The 14,611-nt window shown below is 38.3% G+C and overlaps 1 protein-coding gene across 3 annotated transcripts in view; it reads right to left on the bottom strand.

Moving 5' to 3' along the window:
* The window catches only part of LOC131145236 (uncharacterized), a 47,505-nt gene that overhangs the window by 16,255 nt on the left and 16,639 nt on the right, over positions 1-14,611 (bottom strand). For 2 of the 3 annotated variants that reach the window (XM_058094385.1, XM_058094386.1), the window contains exons 3-4: positions 13,906-14,064; positions 6,483-6,560 (exon numbers count right to left, since the gene is read on the bottom strand). In XM_058094385.1, coding sequence (XP_057950368.1) covers positions 6,483-6,560; positions 13,906-14,064 — 237 coding nt within the window. The remainder of the gene's footprint in view (positions 1-6,482; positions 6,561-13,905; positions 14,065-14,611) is intronic. The other variant, XM_058094387.1, reaches the window with a different exon arrangement.

The raw sequence follows: 14,611 nt of genomic DNA on the forward strand, positions 1-14,611 counted from the left end.
AGCCCACAATTATTTCCTTATTTCTCCATTCATTATTTTGTACAGTTAGCATATATTTAGTTTACATGTATAGGGCTAGAATCAAGCTAGAATTTATTTACTTTCCATTTACTACATTCTTGAAAAGTCTATATATAATATGCAGAACTCAAGGCCAAACCATTCGGCCATTCACACAATACTTTGACATGGTATCAGAGCCTGCCAACTGCTAATTTTTTTTCACTCGAAGATTTTTTATATTTTTTTGTCTTCTCGGTTTCGGAGGTGTCTCTCATTTCTGTGGCTGTTGTGGGTCTATTCTCTTCTGGAATTTTTTGGTTCTTTGTTTTTTGGTATTTCTGTGACTGAGTGGCTGTCAGAACAGCTTTCTGTTGCAGTTCGCGTGCTTCTCTGTTCTTGTGATTCTTGGCACATCAGGTTTCTTGGTTTGCAATTTATTTTTAGTGCAGGCAGGTCGATCGGAACAGCTTTCTGTTGCTGTTTCTGGTGCTTCTCTGTCCTTGTGATTCTCGGCACAGCAGGTTTCTTGGTTCAAGATTTATTTTTTAGTGCCGGAAGGTTGATCATGGTTCTTTCTATTGCTGTTTCTGGTGCTTCTCTGTCCTTGTGATTCTCGGCACAGCAGGTTTTTGGGTTCAAGATTTATTTTTTAGTGCAGGCAGGTTGATCTTGGTTTCTTTGTACCTGCGTTGATTTATTTTTGGGCTTCTTGATTTTCAGGTAGTATTTTTCTTTCGGCACAGTCTATTTTTTTTGGGCTTCTCGATTTTCTCCTTTATTTAGCATGGACTCTGCACCTGTGTTTGCCAAGTTTACGGGCAACAATTATTCTACATGGGCTTTTCAATTTGAACTTTTCCTAAAGGGAAAAGATCTTTGGGGTCATTGATGGCACGGATTGTGCACCCAATCATGATAAATCCAAGGATTCAGCAGCTTGTCCTTCATGGGTTGTGCTTGATGCCAAGGATTCAACGGCTTGTCCTTCATGGGCTGTGCTAGATGTTTGGATTATGTCTTGGCTTCTAGGCTCGATTGAACCACATATTGTCCCCAACTTGCGACCTTATCGCACCGCTCAATCCATGTGCACTTATTTAAAAACAGTATATCATCAAGATAACGGTGTCCGTTGTTTTCAATTAAAGCATGCGATTGCCATGTTTCAACATGACAATCGCTCCATCCAAGACTATTATTCGGTGCTTCTGACTCTTTGGAACGAATATTCTGATCCGGTTACCACGCATGTTCCTGTTGCCTCTCTTCCCATTATTCAACGTCTTCACAAGACTAGTCGTCGTGATCAATTTCTTAAGAAACTCCGCCCCAAGTATGAATCTATTTGCTCCTCTATTGAATTGCTCTCCTGTTCCTTCTCTTGATGTTTGTTTTGGTGAGTTACTTCATAAAGAACAACGGCTTAGTACTCAAGTTACTCTGGCACAATCTTAAGGTAGTTTAGGGTCCGTCCCAGTGGCTTATGATGCTCAACGACAAGGACCACCTATGCATTCTAGCACCTTGCAGTGTTTTTGCTGCAAAGAATTTGGGCATATCGCTGCTAATTGTTCCAAGAAATTCTGCTCTTACTGCAAGAAGAAGGGTCACATTATCAAAGAGTGTCGTATCCGTCCACAAAATCGTCAGGCCCAGGCATTACAGACTTCTGTTATTGTACCCCCCACAATGAATTTTGCGGCCCCTGGCTCTTCTTCAGGTAAGTCCTTTGTTCCTGCACCTCCTATAGCGAATTACCGCACACCCCAAATGGTGCAACAAATGCTAATTTTGGCATTATCAACAATGGGGCTCCAAGGTAATAATTCTACTAAACTTTGGTATGTGGACTCGGGTGCCTCTAATCACATGACGAATAATCCCACTACTTTGTGTCATGTTCAGCCCTACGCTAGTCAATCTGCTATTCAGACTATTATGGCAGTTCTCTGCCAATAGCTGCTGTCGGAGATGCATCTTCTACGTTCACTATGTGTTTCTTGCTCCTCAGCTTTCCACAAATCTTATTTCTGTTGGTCAATTAGTTGATAAAAATTATGATATTAATTTTTCTAGTGATGGTTGTGTTGTGCAAGACCAGGTAATGGGGGAACCGATCGCGAAGGGACCTAAAGTGGGGCGCTTGTTTCCACTACTTTTGCCTGTTCTAGCACTTTCTCCTGTGTCTTCTATTAAGTATTTTGCTTGTAATAATGTTTCAGATCTTAGTATGGTGTGACATCGTCATTTCGGTCATCCCAATACTCAGATCTTATCTCATGCATTGAACTCTAGTTTACTTGGCAATAAAGAACGTTCTTCTTTATCTCTTGAGTGTGCTTCTTGCAAACTTGGTAAAAGCAAAACTCTTCCCTTCCCTTTGCATACTAGTAGAGCTTCTTAGTGCTTTGATCTTATTCATAGTGATGTTTAGGGACCTTCCCCGGCTAGTTCACATGAAATATTTACATACTATGTGACTTTCATTGATGATCATAGCAGATTTACTTGGGTATACTTTCTTCGCTCAAAATCTGAGGTTTTTCGTACTTTCACTGAGTTTTTAACGAATGTTGACAATCAATTTTCTGCTTCTATTTAGACGTTACGCACAGATTCCAGTGGTGAATATTTGTCTACTGAGTTTCAGGCATTTTTGGCTTCTAAAGGTATTATTCATCAACGTTCATGTCCCACTACTCCCCAACAGAATGGAATAGCCGAACGCAAAAATTGTCATCTCCTAGATGTGGTACGTACTCTCTTGAAGGAATCCTCTGTTCCATCCTTGTTTTGGGTTGAGGCTCTGAAAACTGCTACTTACTTGATTAATCGTTTACCTTCTCAAGCCCTACTCATGGAGTCTCCCTATTTCCACTTATTTGCAAAGCAACCTAGTTACGATAACCTCCGTACCTTTGGTTGTGTATGTTTTGTTCATTTACCTTATGAGCAACATAAATTATCTACTCAATCTGTTCGATGTGCATTCTTGGGATATAATGTGTGTCAAAAGGGATTTGTTTGCTATGATCCTACATTACATCGTAAACGCATTTCTAGGAATGTTATTTTCTTAGAAAATCAACATTTCTTTCATGTGTCCTCTGTACCCTCCTCTGCTTCTGTGATTCTCCCCTCCTTTGAGGCACAGTTCTCAAATCCTCAACAAGTCAGTTAAACCAGGTATTGTGTATACGCGACGCTCTTGCCCACAGTCTCTTCTCGTGGTTCATCCAATATCTGATCCTACCACACTCTAGATTCAGTCAATTGCAGCACCTCCAGAGCCTTTGGTACGTTGCTCTCCTCGAGTGTCTGTACTCCCGAATAGGTATGGGTTTCCCTCTTCCAGTTCAAGCAATTTTGTCTCAGCTCTTACTGCTGCATTGTCCAATTTAGATATTCCCACATCCTACTCACACGCTACCAAGCATGATTGTTGGCGACAAGCTATGCACGAAGAAATTGCCGCTCTAGAGGCCAATCACACCTGGGACATTGAGCTTTGTCCTCCCACCATTGTTCTTCTAGGTTGTAAATGGGTTTACTCAATCAAGGTCTGATCTGATGGAAGTTTGGATCGTTACAAAGCTCGCCTTGTTGCTATTGGGAATAATTAGGAATATGGTGTCAATTATGAAGAGACCTTTGCTCTTGTGGCTAAGATGACTACTGTTCGTACGATTCTGGCTATTGCTGCTTCCAGTGATTGGCCACTACATCAAATGGATGTCAAGAATGTTTTTCTTCACGGGAATCTTAAAGAGTGTATTTATATGAATCCAACCCCAGGCTTGTTTCCCTCTCCGACTTTACATGTGTGTAAGCTTCGTCGCTCTCTTTATGGTCTCAAACAAGCTTCGAGGTCTTGGTTTGATAAATGCCGCACCACTTTATTACAATTTTCATTCAAGCAGAGCAAGTATGACACTTCATTGTTTCTTCGGAAATCGAACATGGGTATTGTTGTTCTTTTGGTTTATGTTGATGATATTGTGATTACTGGTTCTGATTCTGCTTTACTTGCTCAGCTCAAGACTCATCTCTTAGAGTCCTTTCATATGAAAGATCTAGAGTCTCTCACATATTTTCTTGGTCTTGAGGTGAATCGTAGTCCCTCTAGTATTTCACTCAACCAACATAAGTATGCTAGTGACTTGGCGGCTACAACTGGCCTTCAGGAGACTACTTTTGTTGATACTTTCATGGAATTAAATGTCAAGCTTCGCAAAGAGGAGGGTGAACCAGAAGTTGGTGGGTAGTCATGTCTATCTCACCATTACTAGACCGGACATTTCTTTTGCTATATAGCAAGTCTACTAGTTTCTTCAGACTCCTCATCATTTTCATTTCGCTACTGTCCGTAGGATCATACACTATGTTCAGGGCACTTCTGTCTGTTGTTTTTTCTTCCCTGCAGGCAATTCTACTCGCCATGTTGCTTATAGTGATGCTGATTGGGCTGGTTGTGCGGATACACGTCGCTTCATCACTGGTTGGTGTGTGTTCTTAAGTGATGCATTGATCTCTTGGAAGAGTAAGAAGCAAAACAGAGTTTATAAGTCATCGACGGAATCTGAATATCGGGCAATATCTCTTGCTTGTTCTAAAATTATTTGGCTTCGAGGTTTTCTTGCTAAGCTAGATTTTTTTGAGACTGATCCTACACCTCTACATGTCGATAACACGAGAGCTATCTAGATTATGGCCAATCCTATCTATCATGAGCACACGAAGCATATTGAAGTCGACTGTCACTCTATCCGTGAAGCATTTGAAGCTCGTGTTATCACTCTTCCACATATTTCCACTGAATTACAAATTGTTGATATCTTCACCAAGGCTCTCACTCATCATCAACATTGCTTCCTAAGTAGCAAATTGATGCTTGTTGATCAACCTGCATCAATTTGAGGGGGGCTGTCAACGGAACAGAAAACAGCAAAAGATTTCTTGGCTGTCAAGTCAACGGAACAGAAAACAGCAAAAGATTTCTTTCTTTCTTTCAGCCCACCATTATTTCCTTATTTCTCCATTCATTATTTTGTACAGTTAGCATATATTTAGTTTAGATGTATAGGGCGTGACAGATTACAGTTTACATGTATAGGGCTAGAATCATGCTAGAACTTATTTACTTACCATGTATAGCATTCTTGTAAAGTCTATATATAATACACAGAACTCAAGGCCAAACCATTCAGCCATTCACACAATACTTTGACAACTATTACTCTTCTTCCCATTGAAATTCTTAATATATCACTTCTTTCATCATGACAACAGTCAAGTTATACAGAGGCTCTGGTTTTATTTACATATCCAAAGAACTCAAAAAAGCAAAAAAAAAAAAAATCATACAAGGGATGTTAGATAAGTGTTTGAACTTTGAACTTATAAATGTATTTTGAAATTGTGACCATGCCTAGAGTGTGTCGAGTGCTGAAGAGTGAGGCAAGTTCAGGTATCCCACACAGACAGCTCCTTTGTAAAGTGTCCGGCCATATAGGTCAATGCTACATCAAACATGCAACCAACACTGCTATTACTTCATGAGGAAATGCTTGCTTAGTTAAACAAAAAATATTCCATTCAAATATACAAGTCTCAACTGAAGGAAAATTGGAAAACAATGCTTTTCCACTTGAGAATATGCATAAGTCCAGTAGTCATGGTTTGAAGAGAACATCAACACCCACGTGATGGATATCACCAGAAAATAATTTGAGGAAAAACTCAATTAATAAACTTCCAAGAACAAATTTTACTCCCATTATGTCAACCCAAAATTGCCAGTGCCAAGGGCGATATCCACCCATTTCATAATCATCTGAACTTTTGGTCCTTTGGAGGTTGGGCTATCCAAACATCAAAATTAATCATGCGGATTTCTAGAGATGTCAATCTGTTGGATCAAACAAAAATCCTATTCTAAGGGCCAAACTCCAAATACAGAAATCCTCTCCGTATAGCATGCTCCTGCAACTAATTCAAATTAATAATGACTCATATCTTAATCAATCCTTTTTAAGTGAATAAATATAATCAATGAGAGGGCATGCAGTCTAGCATTAGAATCAGAAACATGGCTTAAAGCAGCCCTATTAGGGATTCAGTTATTTATCCACACCAGCTCCACCTTTATACCATTATAAGTTCAGCCTAATTCATATCACAGTATGGCATAGAAGTAGTGCAGTTGCAAAATAGGGGTATCAGTGAGCATGAGACCGTACTTCTCTACGAATTTACAACATGAACAAATACGTGGTAGAGGGAAGGGTGGGGGAGAGGGAGGAGGAGAGATAAAGAGATGCATGCAAATAAGATAATGAAAATGCTTCTGAGATTTCTGCCATATACTAAGTTAATAACATTTTCAAATCAACGTCTTCTATGCACAAGAGCATAGATTTAGGACTGATTATCACCCAGACTGAAGATTTTGATGATATTGCTACTGGTTTCCACCTTACCATGATTTCTGATCCAAGCACCTCCTGCGATTTTGTTGTCAGAGGATCTTTGGATATTTCATCTTTAAGAGAGGGTTGCTGAAAGCAACATAAGAAATGTTTCAATTCATAAAAAGAAGATTCCCTACAGTTAAACATTTGAAAATGACAAAACAATAAGCTATGATGGAAAAATGTAGTGTTTCAGCAATTTGTAACAGCTATTGTTTGTTGACACAGTACAAGGTCAAATGCTACATTAAATGAAAAAAATAATCTTACATGACTTTGATGTATGTCTATCATGAGTTCAGAAAAAGGACAGCAATGACAATTGCTTTAGATAGACAGCCAGCATGAAACTTTTAGTCAAATCTTTACAAATTATAGATTATTAAATGCAGGCAATGAAATTTAGAGGAATTCCAGGGTCCAGGCACTCCATGTTCGAAGTTGAAAAAACTCCTGAGGAGATCTGAACACCCACACATGCCGACAAAGTGTTTAGCTAAACAAAGAGAAGTAGAAAATGAATTAATAATAGCACCAAAGCAGTGCACGTGTAGCGCTGACAGAAGCTTTAGAAGGATTGTAATAGTAAACCCTCTATCCGCACAGGCACCCTCAAGAAACACACACACTCTGGGTACCAACCCTGAAAAACAAACCCAAGTTTATTTCAATAATCAACCAGCCTCCAAAGGCTTACAACCCACTAAATATAAGAAATTAGTTTCTTAAAAAAAATTAAAAAAAAAATCCGTAACTTGCTACACAGAAGTATTTCCAAACTCAAATCAAAATAAATAAGAAATAAACAAATTAAATCACGTCATCAAATCAAATCTAGATGTTTAAATCACGCCTCACAGGATTGAAAAGGACTATGTGCTGTATTCAGATTGGGAACCTGACTTTCATCTGGACTATTAACACCTTAGGAATAAGCTTTTGGGCCTGCCCATTCAGTTGGCCCAACTGAGGCTTAACCAGATTGCTTACTTTCTCATTAAACAAGCTCAAAGAAGGATTAAAATTCTGATTTTGGGCCTCCTTAAGTGAAAGGCCGATCATCTTTTTTAAAAGGCCTATGCTGCTGTCAAACAGTTGGCCCAGGTCTAGCGTTATCGTCAAAGACCGTCCAAGCAGGAAGAACTAGCTGCCCCTGGACTCAGACCTTCAGTTGGAATCCTTGTCAGAATACTCAGCCCCTCAGCTGCCACTGGACTCAGCAACTCAGCCGTCACCAGACTCACACACCACCTCCAGCTTACACTTAGAAATTGCACGAGCAACAACATCAACTCTATTACCTGAAACTACCTGACTCCATGAAAGATTATTACTATCCCCAACACCATTAATGACAGGATGAAGAGAGGTACCAGAACACTGAATTCTTCCCCAAAACGAAGCCATCATCGCCTTTGGACCCTTTAGGAACAAATAGAGAGTATCTCGTCTTGCAATCCATGCCCTAATTCCAAGAACTTACCTGCCATCATCGCATGTATCACCATCCGGCATTCAGCAAAACCAACCCGAGATCTTCTAACACCCTTGCTTGACCTTCCATTAAGAGACAAAAATCACTGAGAGAACCATGTTGCAGCTGCCAATGAAAGTCTTACCTATCAATTGCCTATCAGATTCTTCTCAAGAATGAACAGAGCTACCACCTTACCCACTTTATACAATCTCAGATCAAAGGATTTCCCTTCGGTCTGAACTGAATGAAACCCCACCATCGAAATCAACCAGCCCTATGACATAACATGATATCGATATGAGAGACAAGAAGATTTTTCTATGTGAGAGAAAGGCATCATGAAATAGCGTCAACGTCAGAGCACTGCTAGGCCAGTGTTGGACCAGCACCAGCTACATTGGAAACCCTAGGGCTATCGCAAACAAAGAGAGAGAGTTTTTCTATGTCGACATAGAGTCCCCATAATCAATATGATATCCACGCAAGAGCACAAACTATCTTTGAAACCTGCTTGAAATCCAAAAATATATGCACTGTATGAATCTTAAGAACATCTAACGAGTGATGAGCATGTGGATATCAAGTTAATATATGCTCTGGTGTCAACGATGACACTTACTAGTTGGGAACTCAGGATCCCTTATGCTTGATGGGCTTCGGCCCAGCTTTATCACACCTCAGCAAAGAACAATGCAAAAATGTACTTGTTGGAACCCTCTTCCTCACAACTAGGAGGGTCCAAAGGTTCATAGATGTAATCAGTCTACTTCAGCTTAGTCTCTTCTGCTATATGCAAGGAGTTCTCATTAGCGCAGTGCCAAGACACATGACCCTTCTCCCCACTCTAGTAGCATTCTATCAGGGGCTTCTTTGGTTGGCAGGACTCCATAAGCTCTGGAGTACTCTACACTTGAGATGGCCATAGCTTTCAGCTCCCAGCGATCCAGCCACCTTTTTTCTAGTTGTCATTTCTAAAGATGAATTCCTTTTCTACATTTCTTGCATAAGACACAGCCTAATCAACAGGTTTGAGACGTCAGTCATTGAGCTTAAGTCAGATGCCATACCACAGTCCTCCAATGTACCTGATGAGCTGTTCCCTCTCATCAATTGACATTGGGCAAGAAGATGGTGAAATTCCTGAGTGTATCTGTCAACATGCTTGCCATGTTGAGTCAAATAACACAATTGGCTCAAACTTCTGAATCAACATCTCCTTTATGAGACCCACTCGGCTATGGGACCCTCTACTCGACTCCGACGCTGAGACTCTATATTACCCCACCATGCTAACATGCCCTTTAAACAAGTTATGGTGAGCAAGGTCTTAAATTTTGATTTCAACTCAAATTTCAAAGATCCAAAAGTGCGGAAGTTTCCACGCAAATTTAGATTTCAATGTCAATTTCAATTTCAATTTTTAAAAATAGCAGAAATCAGTAGTAAAAACATGTAATTATTTATGAAACTTTAGAAATGGTTAATAGACATAATAATGCAAGTTGTAATCTAGTATGTGTATCAAACATATTTGTAAGATAATGTGCATTAAACATATTTAGTTAATACAAATGAAATTCATAAATCATCCAAATATTATCTATTATACAAATAATGGTAATTTAGACATGAATGGTTAAAAAAAAATGCTGTTCAAAGTTTATTTTTTCATATTATTTCAAACTCACTTGTAATAATCTTTTGTTTCAATAAAAATAAATAAAATAAATTGAGAGAAAAGTTCACTTCACTCATTAATCTCTCATTTGAACTCCGAGGAAATTTCATTGCATAGTTAAGACTTCAACAAGTTCCGCTAAAATTTCGATATTTAGATAAATTTCAGATGATTTGTTGAAATTTGAATGGAAATTATGCAAAATGGAAATCAACTGCCATTTCGATTTGACAATTTCATGGAAGTTTAAGACCATGATGGTGAGGTTGACCTTATCCTCAACTTGTACGCTCCAAGTAACAAAGATGTTCTCTAGTTGGTCAAACTAGTCATAGAGTTCATTCGGCTCACCTTCCCATTGAAATCAAGCAGTGCGACCTTGATTCAATAGTTGTGGCGAAAAGTATAATAATAATAATATTATTATTATTATTATAATTATTATCATTATTATTATTACTATTATTATTATTATAAGAAAGACAAAACACCAATTGCTGAAGTATGATTATGAAAGTTAAACACATGTGTTTCATGACTTCTAGTGTTTGCTCGTTGGAGAAATCAGCCAAACCAGATGTATCTGCACATCCAAGCGAGTCACACTTTGCCCAATTGACTGCCAACAGCGCATGCTCATGTCAACCTTTCAAATTGGGCACATTTTGTTGCACATGCTCAAACTGATGCTTGGTGATGCAGGGGCAACATCAAGGATCTGAAGCCATAGGGAAAAAGAGGAAGAAATTGAATAGAAGGAAGGGGAAGAGATGAGAGAGGAGATACAAGTACAACACAGAAATCTCACATTTACTACAAATTCAAATTTAATAACCTCTACAATAGACAAATATTACAAACAAGCCCTTAAATACACATAATCCTAAACTAAACACACAATAAACTACTAACTAAACCCAACAATCCCTTGACCCAATTCTTCTTAATTATTCTCCCACAAGGATCTTCCCAAGGTCTTGCTTCTTGTCCTACATCACTTGGTCACCATGGTTTTGTAGGAACAACTGAATTGCAGCTAGCTCATGGTTAGGCTTGTGGTTGACAAAGGCAAGGTCACCCTTTTTTTTTTTTTTTTTTTTTTTGAACTAGGGTTGGAAATAGAATATGTTTAGAACTAAATGGAAAGATAGGGTCCAGCCCACAGCGGGTTGGGTTAGATAGAAGCAATTATAAAAATATGGACTTTAAATGGGACGCCGAATGGACTGCAGTTGGCCTAACATGAAGAAGAAAGGCCCAGGTTAACCAAGATGGTATTAGGTCAAAATATCCAAGTATTTTGCGGATGGATCTTGCGATTAAGGTAGATGGGATGGTTTTCTCACGGTCAGCTGCTACAAGTGAATGAACTGTTCGCCACTGGTGGTGGGGCTAGAAGCAGTTTGCTGACAGAGCAAAGGTGACTATGACGTAATCGCTAAGTGGACAATGAAGATTGCAACGAGCTCCACTGATCACGTCGTGATGAGGTGGTGCACGCATGGTTTTAAATAACAGTAACAGTTGCAGTGTAACGATTGCAGCCATCATGGACATCACATAACGGGTAACGATTGACGTGTCCATGAATTCGTTTTTTCATTAGAAAACTTCTTTAAAACATATAGATTCCACATGTTTTGATCCTAGAATCCTATATACTAATGCTTTAAATGATTTTTAGTAGACTTTAATCAATTTAAATGTAACATATACTACAACTATTAGATGTCATCTTGGTTGTTTTAGTTTCTACTGGCGAGAAGAAGCATGCATTTGCTACTTTTCACTACTTTATTGATTATAAGTGAAATTCAAACTAAGAAATCATAAATATAAAGAAATATAAAACATAGAATGCCATCTTTTATACTCTTTTAGCCATTAATGGAATTTTTTGTTATCCATAAATAAAATATAGAATGTTCACATGTGAAACCAGAACAAAAATGCATACAATAGATCATATTTTAGTCTCCAAACTAAGTGTAAGAAAAATAGAAATAAACAAATAAATTGAAAGAAATTAGAATACGAACAAATGCAACTTAATGAGAGAAAAAGTTGGGTTTATTTTAATGGTAGTTGTTTAAAAATTGCATACTAAATGTCAAGGAAAATAAACCCAAACAAATGAATTTTTTTAATAAATAAATCACCAACTAAATAAACCAACTTAAAAAATTGAGTTTCTAAGCTTCAATATAGAGAAATAAAGGGGGAAATGCAAGAAGAAGAAGAAGTAGAATAAAAAACATGTTTTAGTCATTCTCAACCAGTCTGGCACTGTAACAGCCCATAACGGCCCATAACGTTCTATAACAGCCATTATGGTTGTGAATCGGCATACCTTTGAGATATCGCCTCATAACAGTCTCAAAAGCCACTGCTATTGCTACATAACATCCGTAATGGTCGTTATGCACCAATTTTTAATACTATGGGTGCAGGTTTGCACCATAGATGAAGATTGGGAGATAACTTGTTTGGGGTGCTATGCTGATGGATGCCCAACAGACAGCAAAGGTGCTGTTGTTGATGGAAGATGGATGGTGGTGGGAGTGGGAGGGAGATGCTACAGCATAAAGGCAGGCTCTGATAAGCAGTTGATGCCTCACAGGCACACCCAAGAAACACACATACTGGGCAACAACCTTGAAACACAAACCCAAGTTTATTTCAATAAATAACCTGCCTTCAAATGCTTACAACCCACTAAATATAAGATATTAGTTTCCAAAATTGTAAAATACAAACTTCTCTAACGTGCTAGAAAGAAATATTGCCAAAGTCAAATCATATTGTAAGGTTGTGGGCCAACAATAAGCTTTAACACTCCCCCACACGCGCAGCCTGACAGCATGAGAAGAGATAAACACATGTTAAATAACACCCATGATAGGGAATACAATTTTTTTTTTTTGAAACACCATACAATAAATGCAGACAACAAGACCAAAACCCACGACCTCCTGGTAACCAGGTCTGATTACATGTTAGATTACCACTTTACCTAAAAGCTTAAGTTGTTAGGTTGTAGGCCACGGCCAACAATGTATATCAAGCTTTAACACACACTAACTAAGAAATAAAATCAAAATCAAATCATAAATCAGATCACATAATCAAATCAAAATCTAGAATGATACGTAGGACCTCTGGGTCTGTCCAAGCCTCCACAATGAACAATCTCTCTCGCCATCATTTGGTCTCAAATAGATATGAATGTACAAGGTGAAATAAGTCTTGATGCTGATGAACATGCAAATGAAGTAATGAACTTAAAATGATAAGGCTAACAGCTTCAAGATCAACAGCATCTCAATTGAATAATGCCTTATATTATAATGATCTACTGACATTTCAGATTGTGACCAGGATCAATGTTCAGACTGGATCAACTATGACTGAGCATGTTTGACCATAAAGATGGTTTGCTATTAAGTTCATGGAAATAACTGAATAAATGGAAAGGCTCAAGTGATATAAAACTGCACATCCATGGAAAAGATTCCACAAAAACCTAAAACATATTGCAAGTATATTAAGTATGCTATCACGAGTTATGAAAATGACAACCCAAAACACACCCTTTTCTGAGTTAAGTTCCAAATCAAAATATTGTAAGTATTGGTCTTTAAGGTTGCTCAAAAGTTCATATTACAATTTAATACACAAGAATTGTTTCCAAATTGAGGGCGGGCCTTTGATCAATTGTAAGGTTAGTCCTTTGACCAGTTGGTCGAGGGTTCGAGTCAAAGAAAACAACCTCTCAAGCCTTGTGGCCCAGGACGCCCTTCTTTTTGAAATGTTTCCAAATTCCAATAACAACTGTTTTCCCCCTTCTCTCTCTTTTTTCTTTTTCCCACTTTTTTATCTTATATAGAGACAAATGCATTTGCATCTAAAATGATAATACAAAGATGAATCAAGGATGAGTGAACAAATTTTTAAAAATAAAGAATGAATGCATCCGGAGTACGCTAAGTGTAGAACCTGTAGAAGATCAGGAAAAAGAGTTGCAATAATTGGGGCACTTGCAACATAGATCAAGTGGCATTCTAGTACGAAAGGGTGATCAGTTGATGCTAAAGGTTGTAGAGGGGTAGGGGGTGACCTAGAATAACTTGGACCAAGGCAGTAAGAAAAGATTTGACAACACTACAACTTCTGATGAGTTTCACCTCAAATAGACAGAAATAAAGTCGCAAAATGTAAAGATTGATGCAAAAATATATCTACAGAATAATAAGCATAAAATATGACCAATCATCTACCTGAAAGGGGCAGGGCATCAGCATACCAAAAAGATCCTCTTCCAAGTCTGCAGCTCTGATGGAATAGACAGCATTCTTAAGCCCACGAGACAAAAGATATTCCTCTGTTTCCTTAGGCAAAGAATGTCCTTTGTACACACTGACAGGAGGATCACAAATCTATCAGGAAAGAGAAAAGCCAAGCATCTGCTTAGTCCATAGGAACTAGGAAGCAAAATATTTTCACTATGCATCTACATATCCAAAAGCTGCTGCTCTGTGTATCAATTCAGGAAAAGCAACAGACAACAAACTCATTATTATATTAATGAAAGAATAGTACAATACCACAAAGAGATCTACATATCAACAAACAATAGCTACTAAGTCAAAGCCCTCCAAGAACTAAATACATATGATGTAATTCTCAACAATAAAAACCATGTATTTTTGTGCACAAGGTTCCTGCCAAAGTAGGGTCTAAGAAGGGTCAGACGTACATCACATTACCCCCACATGTGAAGAGGCAGTTTCCTCAACTTGAACCCACTATCCCAGATCTCAGCAGGGCAACCTTACAAACACACTAAATCACTAAGACTAGTTGACAAGATAGTAAATGTGCACTTTGTTATTATGTTCTGTTAGAGTCAGATCTCGTGAGGTTGAGGCCTAATCTGTTTCATTTTGAAAATAAGTGGTTGACTCACCGTGACTTTCATTGATT

Source organism: Malania oleifera, chromosome 12, assembly GCF_029873635.1.
Source record: "Malania oleifera isolate guangnan ecotype guangnan chromosome 12, ASM2987363v1, whole genome shotgun sequence".
In the NCBI taxonomy this organism is placed as follows: domain Eukaryota; kingdom Viridiplantae; phylum Streptophyta; class Magnoliopsida; order Santalales; family Ximeniaceae; genus Malania; species Malania oleifera.